General features: G+C 45.7%; 1 protein-coding gene across 1 annotated transcript in view; it reads left to right on the top strand.

The window, feature by feature from the left end:
- The window catches only part of LOC108571327 (nuclear receptor subfamily 4 group A member 2), a 40826-nt gene extending 29225 nt beyond the window's left edge, over positions 1 to 11601 (top strand). The window contains exons 2-8 of the mRNA XM_017933341.1: positions 5327 to 5553; positions 7749 to 7984; positions 8407 to 8925; positions 9271 to 9601; positions 9780 to 10088; positions 10487 to 10721; positions 11345 to 11601. Coding sequence (XP_017788830.1) covers positions 5327 to 5553; positions 7749 to 7984; positions 8407 to 8925; positions 9271 to 9601; positions 9780 to 10088; positions 10487 to 10721; positions 11345 to 11601 — 2114 coding nt within the window. The remainder of the gene's footprint in view (positions 1 to 5326; positions 5554 to 7748; positions 7985 to 8406; positions 8926 to 9270; positions 9602 to 9779; positions 10089 to 10486; positions 10722 to 11344) is intronic.
- Positions 11602 to 12937: the final 1336 nt, after the last annotated feature.

Genomic DNA, 12937 nt, shown 5'->3' with positions numbered 1-12937 from the left:
TTGAATGGACCGCTAATGAACTGTGGAGAAGCTACGATAAGCGAGGATAAATAACACACGTATCAGACGTCTCTCTCTCTCTCTGTGTGTGTGTGTGTGTGTGGAGAGGAATGGTGCCACAGGAGGATGACTCAGGATTCGCGAAACGGGGCTTTTTCATAGTTCGTAATCCTAATTACGATGTCATCAATCTTTCACTAAATTCAACGAAAGAGAAAGCTGCACCGGCTGCACCACCACTGTGTGGACCAGTTTTAGACTGCTCGCCGCTTGGAAACTTTCAAATTAACATCGTCGATCCCATGATTCATTCGACTTTCCATGTCGCGCGAAGATATATGACATAAAATGTAGATAGATTAATGAAGGGAAATAATTCCACCGTTTGAGACGCTGAAAAGTGACTCGTGAATTTATTAGACGATCGGTAGATGATCGATTTTCTCTTATATCTCTGTCATTTGTTTCCTATCGATAGATTCTACGAGAATGAAAAGAAACGTTCTATCTTCTTGGAGGACGATCGAAAAAATGAAAATTGTGCCAATTTAGCAGTGAAAGTGATGGATACGCGTGAAAAATTAGCACTACAGTATCGTGGCCCCTCGGGCGTCAATCTCGAAGACGTGTATTTTGTATCTACAGAGAACTATGCTTCGTCGAAATCACTGTCTATCATTTTGAAAAATTTCCACGTCTAATATTTTCAGACATTTTCAGATGAATTGTCATTATTTCCGGAGATTTCTGTCGCGGAATAATGAAATTCGACATTTTCACGATTCGCTGTTGTAAAAATTCTACGTAAAGCTCAGCCTCGATTCTTCGTCACTCTCTAAGAATCGTCTCAAAGATATTTCTCCCTATTCTGAGAGTATTTCTTGCCCCGGATAAATTGTCTCGTGGCCCAGTTCCAAAGGAGCTTTCGTTCCGTAAGCGATAACCAGACTTTAAAGCTCCGTGACGGTGGACAAAAATTTCGATCGGCTGAAAGGAAGGAGCGAGCGAACGACAGGCCGGCACACGACTGTCCCTACTTAGCGGTGAAAGGGTTAATTACGATCGTCCAACCGGAGAGACGTTCGACTCGTGTGGGCGAACCGATGCGAGCTTTAAATCGAAGATATCTCGCGGCACGATTATGTGTCGCGTACGACTCCACGGATCAGGTCCTACTTTCTCTCGTGCACGCACACGCGCACCCACCGTCGGTTGCCAACGTCGTTAGGTGTGCCTGGCTGGCATGTACGCGTCGCGACGTCTCGATCGATCGGCAACATGACGATTCCCGAGGCTGAAACGAAGAAATGTCTTGCATCTGCTGATTATAAGTAGCAATTTTCTCTCTCTCCTCTCCTGTCTATCTTTCTCTCTCTGCCTACGTCTCTCCCTCTCCTCTCCTCTATATCTTTGTCTCTCTCTTTCGATCTTTTCGTCTCTTTCCTTTCCTCTCTATTTCCCCGTCCCCGTCTCGTTCTCTCTCTCTCCTCATTTCTCCATCTTCCTCACATTCTCTCCATCCGTATCTCTCCGTCCGCGTCTCTTTCTCCTAATGGCTGCGGTTTTCCTAGGAAAACCGTCGAGTTAGAAAGAAACCATCCGCCGCGATGAATTATTCATGAAGGATATCAATTATCCGTGGCGAGGCGTAAAATGAAAACGCGCGACGAGATGATCGTTGCAATTAGCTGGCAATTTACAGGGATTTCATGTCTAATTGTCCGAAGATAGCAACCGGTCGATGGTACCTGGTCTCGGTGACGTCATCGATGCTTCATTCGTACACAGGATGGTTCGTTTAAACGGTTTGAAAAGAGGAGAGAAAAACGAACGATGGGGAGATTCTTATCCTCATCGGTGTATCCGTATGGAATGTGTAACACCGTAAGGATGTTGGCAGAGGCTGCGACCACTTTCGCAATTGTTGGATTCGTGGAATTCCTCCGGTCGCTTACACAACGGGAGAATCTGCCTGTTGACGCCGATGATCTGCGACAATGCGCGCGTTTCTCCTTCCGTCGATGACTTGCAGTCGCGTGTAATACGAAATGCGTAATCATGTTCGATCGGTGTTCGAAGGGAAAACTGTTATTTTAATCAGTTGACAAGAGGAAACTGTAAGAAAATAATTTCATGCACAGTTTATCTGATCAGAGCAGTTAAGGTGACTTATGAATTGATCAATATTCAACTTTTTATTTCGCCAATCTGTTTCCTTTGCTCGTGAACTAGTCTGAACCAGTCTAACGATCAGCCTTAAACTCTGACTCTAATTTCCGTTCTCTGAGCTCATCGTTAATTATTATTCATCGGATATCTCACCTCCGCTCCGTCGTTTAATTTATAAGTAAGTTAGGCATAGTAACAGCTCGTGCCGAGCCTCGCCTTTGCACCGGCAAAGTGTGTGGGTAAAGATATTATATCGATACTAATTGTTCGCTGTTTTGATATCGTGCCTAACGTGGGAGCTTTCGACACGTTTCTGCTATTATTATAAAAATCTGTGTTTCAGCCGTGAACTTCTCAAATGTATCTCTAATTGGTACGTCATTATGGAATATTTCTTTTGGTTAATAAGTTACTTTAATTACATCTACTACACTATTTCCCTGTTTAAACGCGTAAATTGATTACAATTCAAATCAAATCTCACATTTGAAATAGCAAACTATAGATTCCACTTTTCCGTACCAGCCACTTGAAAGCCGACTAACTCCATCGAACTAGATTTATTAAAATTGGAAGAATACCAAAAAAATGGAGTTAATCATTTCAGCTTCTGAGAGGCTCACGAACATCTCCTATTTCAACGACTTAACATTCGCAACAATCCCATTATCAAGAGTTAAGCCCGAAGCATTGCTTTGACGCTAAAGCTGCAAGAATACCAGAAAGTGGAGTTAATCATTTCAGCTTCCTAGACTTCGCTTCAAATTTCAACCACCTAATACATCTACAACAAAATCCACCGTACCGTAACTACTAGCATCGCTCACTCCAAAGTGAGACACACGCATGTTCGGTAATCCCACGACGAAGAAGATCGGCGAAACACCTTGGAGAGAAAATTGCTACCGCGAAACGAGAGAAAGGGGAGGAACAGAGTAGAGTGGTTAATTGATGAGAGCAAATCGAGGAAGGAACGGAGGCAGAAGTGGCGCGGTGCGCGTTCTGCCTGCACGTGGTGGCACGTGGAGAGGCGTGGTTCGTGGGAGGGCCGTGTACACCGGTGTAATCCACTTGGCACACGCTGTTCGGCTAACCCTACTCTTTCTCCGTCCGTTCGCTACCCTACCCTGGCCACCTCTACCTTTACCCTGCCTACGGTCGCTGTCGGGCTTTAGCCGCTTGTAGAAGTTAATCGAGTCCTTCCGTGCACGTGCACCACAGGCTCAGGTGCAGCCTGTTTCCTCTAGTATGCGCTCCCGTAGGTGGGATCGGTTCCACTCGCTCGGCTCACCTCCGCGGATTCGCGCTGATCCCCGCTGTCTGATAGGGCTCATTGTTTTGGACTCGAGCTATCTTAATTGGCTGAAACCGTAACCGAACCACCTTGCACGCTCTTCATAAACCTTAGGGGAAGAAAGGTTAAAGGTAGAAGAGAGTGTGTGTGTGGGCTTTCCCTTTTCTTTTTTTTTTCGTACAAGTAACGACAGACTTCTCTATGATCAATCTCTGACTCTGCGTTTCAGATTTATTGCCGTATAGATGGGAGGTACGTTTGCATAGATATTTATCGATGCAAGGGACAGCTCTCCCCTCTCTCTTTCAACGCAGCTCGATGGCGACTGGTGTTCGCTATCGTGTCAAATCGCGTTGCACAGTTTCACACCCCTCGTAGGTTCGTTTCTGCTATGGTGGAATCGTTTTACGACGGGATAAGTCGACGGGTGGTCCTTTAAGCGTCGTTGTTGCGAAATTGAATGGAATCGATGGGTTAGGTAACCGTGACTATCTTTGATTCGTATCTTGCGTCGCTCGAAGGGGTGAAACTTGAGTGAAACGCGTCTGTTTGTTTCGCTTATCTTGTCACTTGGAAAATTAAAATGGGAAATTGTAGAACACGGTAGAATGTAACATCCAGTTAACAGAGACGATAGGTACGAAAAATTTCACATCTATTTCTACACTCATCTGAGCTTCCTTCCAAGGGAAAATTGACGAAAAAGATAGAAGAACGCTTGTCCGCTGACGGGAACGTAGTCATCCCTCGGGCGTTGGGGGATAATATCGCGTAATAATAATCGAGCAGGGGGTATGGTGGCTGTCTATAGCACCGGCTAGGTAGTATTTTAAATGCCAATGATTTCATGTCTCCCCGGGGTGTCGGAGCCACCCTATATATGACGAAACGTCGACGTCGCGGACCTCAGTCGACGGCGAGGATTCGACGACTAATAAGTTAGCCGTGCGTAGTGATAAGAGCGGGTCGGGAAGAAGTATAACGTCAAAACTGGAGAAACGGGAACCAGTGAAAGTGGTTTCGGTATCGAATTGGCTGCCAGGCCATCCTTGGCCTGGTAGTCGAAATTTCTACATATTTCATCAAATTCGCATCTCGTGCCACGCGATACTCCTCCTCTGCACATCGGGATTCGTGATCCTCCGTTTTTAAATTCGTCGCAGACATGATCACCATGGACACCGGTCACTCTCAATATCGCAGATATTGTACGTAGCCTGTTTAGCTGAAGTAGAATCCTCGCCTTGTGACGTCGGCGTCTAGACAAAAGAAAGAAGCGATCGTGGTATCTTCGTCGGATAGAAATAGTCTGGCCGGAGTACATTCAACGCGTTGGAATACGTGTCAGAAAGTTTCGTTCCTCGTTCGTCCCTCTTTGTTCCGTCGCTGACAATAAACGCGTTGGTTTTAGACCGAACTTTTCTCGATAGACGCCGTGCACCGGTACACTAATAACGTTTTGTAGAAGAAAGAAAGAGGGAAAGAAGCGTGCGGTTGATGGAAATTTGTTGAAAGCTACCGGCTGAAATATCCTTTCGCTTCGCGCTTTAGAACTTGCGCTAAAGATGAAACTTTCACTCGTATACAAGGGATAAAAATTTAGAACGTGTTAAGGACATCGATAACCTCGTGTTTCGCAATTTTTCTCCTGACTATGTAAACTGTCGCTTGAAAATTTGAGATCACTGTGCCTGACATTGCAAGTCTGGCAATTTTTCCACAAGTGCAACTCGTTCTTTAATCACAAGGGTGATTGGATATTGCACGGCAAAGGGTTGATTGCAAGCAATTTACCGTAGTTCAGAAAAATTTTAACATTCTCAGCAGGACGATATCTTTAGGGTGTGTTTGGTTTTGTTGCAGGGCAACTGCACTCGCCGAACGGCGACAGCGACAACAGCAACGGTAGCCAACGAGCAGTGGCTATTACCCGTAACGACGTAGAACAGCAGCAACAACCGCACCGTCATCGGCAGCAACGTCAAACGACAGCTACCGTTCCGGTTCTAGCCTGTACGAATCAGTCTTCGACAACCACGACTACCACCGCGTTCACGGTAGCATCAAGTATGCTTCTTCTACAGACGCAGGTAACTAGCAAGGGCCGATTAATCGTTCGAGCGATACTACGTCAAAAGCTTCCGTCACATCGGTCCACGACGATGTTGTCGAAACTTCTCCTCTCTTCGTTGTCGCACTAACTTCTTTTATAAACAATTTACCTTAATTTAGTGTTCACTCAAGCTTAGTCGACAAAAGAATTTTTGATACTTCTCGAAATTAAATAGAAAAAAATAGGACGATCCAGCTTCTTGGCACTTTTCACCAGATTTCTGCAACGTGAGGAGAAGTGTCACTTCCTGGTTCGCATGCTAATCAAACCCTTCGTACCTCTTTTTATCCAAGTATACTTGTCGTGCACCCTTTTCGACGATAATTGATCGTACAAGATACAGGGTGTTTCAGAAAAAAAAAAGAGAAAGAGACACAACACACGGACACAGATTGTGATTCGAACGAAACGAAATTTCTACGAGCAAGTCTAGCAAAGCTAGCCGGGTAATTATCGAATCCCGTATTTAGAGGCATGCACACGAGGCTCGTGGAACGGAACTTTCACTATTCCTCTATCTTATCTGTCCCCCGTCTTAAGTCTTCGAACTCTCCGCGCGAGTCTGCCTCGACCCGCAACAAGATCTGCCCTCCTACGTTCCGGCGTTCTTGATCGTCATCTGCATTCGCTTATCGTGCACCTACCCGGATCTCGAGTGTCGTCCTACCTGTTTCTATCCCTTCCTTCACCACATTGCAGATTTTCCGACTCGAAGTTTCATTGGAATCCTCCGCGGTGGATCGTCACGCGTAATTAAACGAATAGCGGTCCACTGGAACACGTCGTTGAACACTCCGTTGAAATTAGCGGTGTTACACACGTAGGAGAAACGATAACACACGGCTGAGGCTAGATACCTAATTGCTCGTAGCGAGATCCTGAGGGGGAAACGGATAAGGGGCCTGAGACATGGCTAGGAGGCCGTTTAGAAGGCCGTAGTCAGGGTTATGACAGGCTGAGACTTCGATCGACGGTCCTCGAGGGAGCGATGAACGAAATGTCAGCTCAACAGCGGAACCAACCTGGCAAATTGAATATCCGACCCCATACCACCTTCCTCCTGCTGATATCCTCCCTCGCCAGACGTTCTTCCGTGTCTTTATTCTCTGTGTCGTCGCTCCACTCGCGATGCAAATTGTGCTTTACTCTCGAATAAATGAAGAAATGACAAATAGAGATTTTTCAATTGAAATTTCTTTCATTCAATCTGAAACGAAGCGAGATTATTCGTGAAATGGTTTACTTTGCAATTGGAGACGTCGTTGTTCAGACAGAAGTTGGATAGCCTAGGAAATGGGTTAGTTTCGATTCGTAGCCGAGTTTGAATTGGAAAGAGGCGATTCGTTGGTTCAACGTAGAAATCTCCGCGGGGCTGTCTGAGCGGTGAGTTATAGACAACACGCGATACGAGAGACCGCTTCGCCAATCCTCTCCGACATCCTCACTGCGCACCTCAACTGTACATCGATGTCTCGACACGGCTCGCAATTGTGGTCGAACAATGTTACCGCCTTGCAGTCGAGTACTTCGATTTGCCGCTCGCACGGCTCTACCGGCGTTGTCCGACTCCGTGGGAATCACAGAAAAAGTGATTAGTTGATATTTTACTTGGAATCGTGATCGACAAGTTTAATCTGACCTCTGGAGGATTTGAACGTTCCTTCATCTAGTTTCGAATTCGAGTTTATCTACCTGTTCGAGGGAGCAGCTATTTTCACGTAATTCTTCAACCCTTTCGCCGAGCAATCGTTTTTATTTTTATAATGCAAATAGAATTGTTTCAAAACAGTTGCAATTTATTTTTACTATTTTTTCATTTCCATAAAAGGAATATCGTCGAATGCAGCAGCGAAAGGGTTAAAAGTGGATCGTTTGGACCCAGAAACCTCGATCCTTTATCATCCCGTATCAAACTGCGCTCGATTTCCAATCGAATCAATTCCCTTCGGTTTTAAAAATACAACACCGATGTCTGAATTATGAAGTGTTTCTGGTAGTGTTCCGCAGGATGTCAATTAATCAGAAATGAAATATTCAGTGTGACTTGAATTGCGGAGAGTGAGAAACTCGATTTGGTTCAATTATTTACAGTCCCGTGAAAGTTTGAAGAAGTGAAAAGTTGGGTTACAATCGAACGATCCAGCGAGTGTTTTAAACTGCCGGTTGTTACAGAGCCCTTTCGTATGCACCACTCTGGCGGATCTGCTGAGCGCCTCATACACGGATCCTGCGGATGCGGGAAGCTTGCCCGAGGAGCTCGACCCCTTTCCAGAGCTTCAGTTGGGCAATCCTCAAGGTGTGACCGACGAGTCAGGCCAAGCTCAGCAGACTGTGCACCATCAGCCGGCACCACAACCGCCCCCGTCGGCGGCGCCTCTGCCAGAAGACGTCCAGGCGGATTCTCTTAGGTACAGCTCCTTCTTTTCACCCTACAATTCGTCTTCCGCAGATGGAACAGCATTTCTTTTTTAAATGCTCGAGGGAAACGATAGACGATCTTTCCTTCAATGGAGTATACTTTTGGAGTCTTCGTCGGTATCATGTTTGACCCCTTTACCAGTTCAACCATTTTTCCATACGATCGTGCAGCGATTTCAATACAGTTTTGCAGAGAAACTTTAGAAAAATTATTTCCTTCCAATTTTTCCCTAAATTTCCTTTCTTTCAATACGAATAAAGGTTGAATTTTTAAAGCGACGAATTCCACCAAACATCGAAGTGTGAATTGTTATTTTTCAAGGCGGAGGAAAATTGCATCTCTCCCTAATTTTTTCCATAATTTCTGGAAGAATCACCGGAGACTAGAATTTCGTTTAATTCTCTGACGCAGCTCTACACCATTGCCCAGCTTCCAAGAGACCTACACTGTCCAACGGTACACCAGGCAGGAGCTTCAAGTTCTCGGCATTAAAATGGACGACGGAGAGTGTTACGACAATTCGGTGTATCCGTGCGCAACAGGACACTATCCCACAGAATTCTCACCCACGTTGCCCTACCACGACCACCAGCAACAGCCGCAACAGCAACACCATCACCATCATCCTCAGCAACAGCAACCTGCGCCACCTCCGCAACAGCAGCACCATCATCATCATCAAGGTTACTTCGCCACAGAGACGGCACCTACACCGACAACAGCTGTTCCATCGCCGTCGAATCATCGACAAGACTCGCCGTATGGTGCTGCTGTCAGCGTACCTATGGTGTACGGTCCACCACCTGCCATAACCGGAGGCGCCACCCCTGTTGCACCTACAGACATTTATCCAAACGTGGACAACGTGGTTGTTGGAACGCCTCGTCCGCGAAGAGCATCCCTACCCACTCAGAGGTCAGAGTCTGCGAGGTAATATGAATAATTTACATTGATTTTTAACCTCCTATCGTTCTTTTTTTATTCGAGACGGCAGAACAAATTGATTTCTGTGTTAAGTCAGTCAATTTCCTGTTTGATTTATTTATAACACCCGATAGATGTCGGTGAAGTTTGATACGAATGTCTGTGTCTCGTGTAATGAATTATTCATAGGAATAAACAGTTTCAATGTTCCCACGTCTTTTTCGTCCAAGCTAGAGTGTCTTATCGTTTTTTTCTTGAATTTCACACTTTCGAAGACGATAAAGATTTTTATGTAGTTTTCTTTTTTTTTTCGGTGGCTTGTTATCGTAAAGTTTGGTATTTTATCGATAGTAGCGGCAGCATAGAATCACCGAAGGCTCGTGGCGGAAACAGCAGCACCGGAAGCTCTGTCAGTTCCCCGTCGCCCGGAAGCGGAACCAGCAACGAACGAGCACCACCCAGTCCCAGTCAATTGTGTGCTGTTTGTGGTGATACAGCGGCGTGTCAGCACTACGGTGTGCGTACCTGTGAAGGCTGCAAGGGTTTCTTCAAGAGGACCGTGCAGAAGGGATCGAAATACGTTTGTCTGGCTGAGAAAGCTTGTCCTGTGGATAAACGCCGGCGGAACCGTTGCCAATTCTGTCGCTTCCAGAAGTGCCTGATGGTTGGCATGGTGAAGGAGGTAAATTGATCGAATTTACACTAAATTCCGAGGCGGTGAAAAATTGCAACCCTCTCTAATTTCTGACAAATTTCCCCCAAATTTGGAAGTTGAAATCTTATTTCTCAAGGCGGAGGAAAATTGCAATCTTCCCTAATCTCCGTCAAAGTGCTATACAGGGGTTCTTTCCATTTCACAGGTTGTCAGGACAGATTCCTTAAAAGGCCGTCGGGGTAGGCTACCATCCAAGCCCAAATCTCCTCAAGAATCACCACCAAGTTCACCAGTTTCCTTGATCACAGCTCTGGTTCGTGCACACTTGGACACCACGCCTGATCAGGCATCCTTAGACTACTCACAGTACCGACAATCGAGTCCCGGCGATCCACCAATCACAGAGGCAGAGAAGACACAGCAGTTCTACAATCTTCTCACAACCTCGATCGACGTGATTCGAACATTCGCGGACAAAATCCCCGGTTTCACGGACCTCGTACGGGAAGATCAGGTTCGTTAAAATTCTTCAATCCTCTAATCACCTTCTCCATTAAATCCCATCTATCTCGAGTGATTTCTTCGTGTCGTTATGCAACTATGCGCGCGAGTCACGTTATATTGTTCATTATGTATCGACGTCCAGACACAATATCCGTAAGGGAAGCTTTCATTAAAGAGATCGATAGCTTGTACATTTTCTAAAAGGTCAATCCTGACGAGCCTACGACATGTCTAATCGGCGGTCTGATTGGCCGGTTGTCTGGTTGCTGGCGTCCAAGTGAAAATAACATTTTCTCACGTCGCAATGTTGCTTTCGTATAATGCCCACCGTAACGCTAACTTTATCCAAAAATTCTTAATCAAGCTTGAATTTTCATATTGTTTCTTCGACGTTGCTCCTTCTCGTAGGAGTTACTTTTCCAGTCGGCGAGCCTGGAGCTCTTTGTCCTTCGGCTGGCGTACCGTACAAAGCCGGACGACACCAAGCTGACATTTTGCAACGGTGTGGTGCTAGCACTGGAGCAGTGTCAGCGTAGCTTTGGCGATTGGCTCCACAGTATCCTCGAGTTCAGCAAAGCTCTTCACACTCTCGACGTAGATACTAGTGCTTTCGCTTGTCTGTGTGCTCTCACCCTCGTTACCGGTAAGTTCATTCTTCGTATCGCATCTACCGATTTCACGATTTTCTATTGGGTGCGACTGTCTGAACGATCTATTATTTATCGAGTCGATGATTAGCTATTGATGCGACGACGAAAGAAACCGCGATCGTTCGCGTTCGGGGCACGCGATTTTTCCTTACGAGTGTTGCATGTGCGTGATGCTTTTCGGCCACTGGTGGACATTCGATTGCACGCAATATCGGTTTCTCGATTGGAATTGCAAGGGGACGTGATTTGTTAGCAATAACAGTCGAACTGCTGTTCGCTCTTCTATCCAAGATTTACAACCGCTGTAGAGTACAGCCGACAGTCAGATTTAGTTTTCATTTCTGTCCAATTAAAAAATCATACTTTCGTCGTAACGAAATTTCTTAAACAGTGCATGCGGTGCATTCATATTTGATGTTTCTCGGTCTGTTAAAATTATACGTACGTTATTCCTCGCGCGATAAAATGAATGAAACGGACATACGGTAATTTCCTTCACTCTGCTTTTATTCGACATAAATCCCTCTGTAGAAATACACTGGATCTGTACGATCAAAAATTCCACTTAATTAACCTGTTCCACTTAACACGTGTTTGTTTTCACTGGAAATTGCAGCAAGGTACGGCCTGAAGGATCCCCATCGCATGGAGCAGTTGCAATCGAAGATAATCTCGTCCCTCCGCGATCATGTGACCTACAACGCAGAGGCACAGAAGAAGGCGCACTACCTGTCCCGTTTGCTAGGTAAACTACCAGAACTGAGGAGTCTGTCGGTGCAAGGGCTCCAGCGTATCTTTTACCTGAAACTGGAGGATCTGGTACCTGCGCCGCCGATGATCGAGACGATGTTCGTCGGTAGTCTGCCGTTCTAAAATGGGAGATCGCGTTTGATCGAGGCCAACCCCAAGGCTAATTCGTCGCGTTAGAACAATTCAACTATTCTTGTGCGGTTGCGTACCATCGAACTCTTTTTTTCTTTTCTTTCAAGTTCCCTCTTTTCCTCCGTTTCTTACACGTGTACAGAGTACGTTTTACCATCTTCTACCCGTTTTACAAAAAAAATGGACGATTTTACGAAGCGTCCGACGAACCTCGGTACACTTCACGTGCGAGAAAGAGAGAGAGAGAGAGAACGCGATCTATAGCGTATATCAACAGAAATCGAAAGATCGATGAAACCGGATTTCCTTCGAATCTGTTTCATTTTCCATCGATGTTGATTACCTTTTATTCGTTTGAATGTTCTAGCGAATATATACATATATACATAGGTGTGTTTGTGTGTGTGTGTATGCGTGAGTGTGCATGCGATCGAGCATCGTGCGACTGGACACTGTGCCGGAGTGGATGCACGCGCGAGTGGACCGACGAGCCGGAAGACACGCGGTTTGACAAGCTAAATTTAAGACAAAGTTCCCTGTGCGTGTGCGGATGCGTGTGCGTGAGAGAGTGAGAGAAAGACGAGTGGATGAGAACGGGGCGCGTGTCTTCGTGATGTGTCACAGGGCAGTGACGTGACTGCCCCGTCGTGACAACTGTTACTATTGTTACTACTATTATTACTGCTATTACTATTTTAACACTGGTACGATGTAACGACTATTCTTGCTATCGAAAGTACAGACGCCCAAGCAATGAAAGGTGGATCCACGGTTTCTTTTTCGGCGGATCGTCGAGGATCGACGAGTAGATCAATGGTGAAGATGAAAAAAAGATATATATATATATTTCCCATCTCTGTCGCGAGAGAAACGAGCGTTTTTACTATACGTTTTAGGTGATACAATGGATTCGACACGGTTGTCACGGAGATCGCGCGTCCTCCCTCCCGCGACGATTAAACCCAAGTGCTATCGCTGTTTCTCACGGTGGAAAAAGAAGAGGTTTGCACAAAATAGAGGAACGCGAGGGGGGAAGAAAACAAATGAAAAACGAAGAGATAACCGTACACACTCACGTAACACGCACACACACACGAACACGAATTTTTATCACTTTTCTACCTACTTTGTATAAGTCGCTACGTCAACGAAAGAAGAACGGCTACGTTTCTTTCCATCATGTTCCTCGACGATCCACCGCACCCGGATCACCGTCTTCTTTTTTCTCTCCTCTCTCCCTCTCTCACGCTATTCTACTCTTTTGCAGAGAGACGGAAGAAGAGAAAAAAGAAAGAAAAGAAAGAACGTATTGACGATTCGTAACATA

The sequence above is a fragment of the Habropoda laboriosa genome, unplaced genomic scaffold (genome assembly GCF_001263275.1).
Source record: "Habropoda laboriosa isolate 0110345459 unplaced genomic scaffold, ASM126327v1 scaffold57, whole genome shotgun sequence".
Classification (NCBI taxonomy): domain Eukaryota; kingdom Metazoa; phylum Arthropoda; class Insecta; order Hymenoptera; family Apidae; genus Habropoda; species Habropoda laboriosa.
This window is presented reverse-complemented; position numbering and strand designations above follow the sequence as displayed.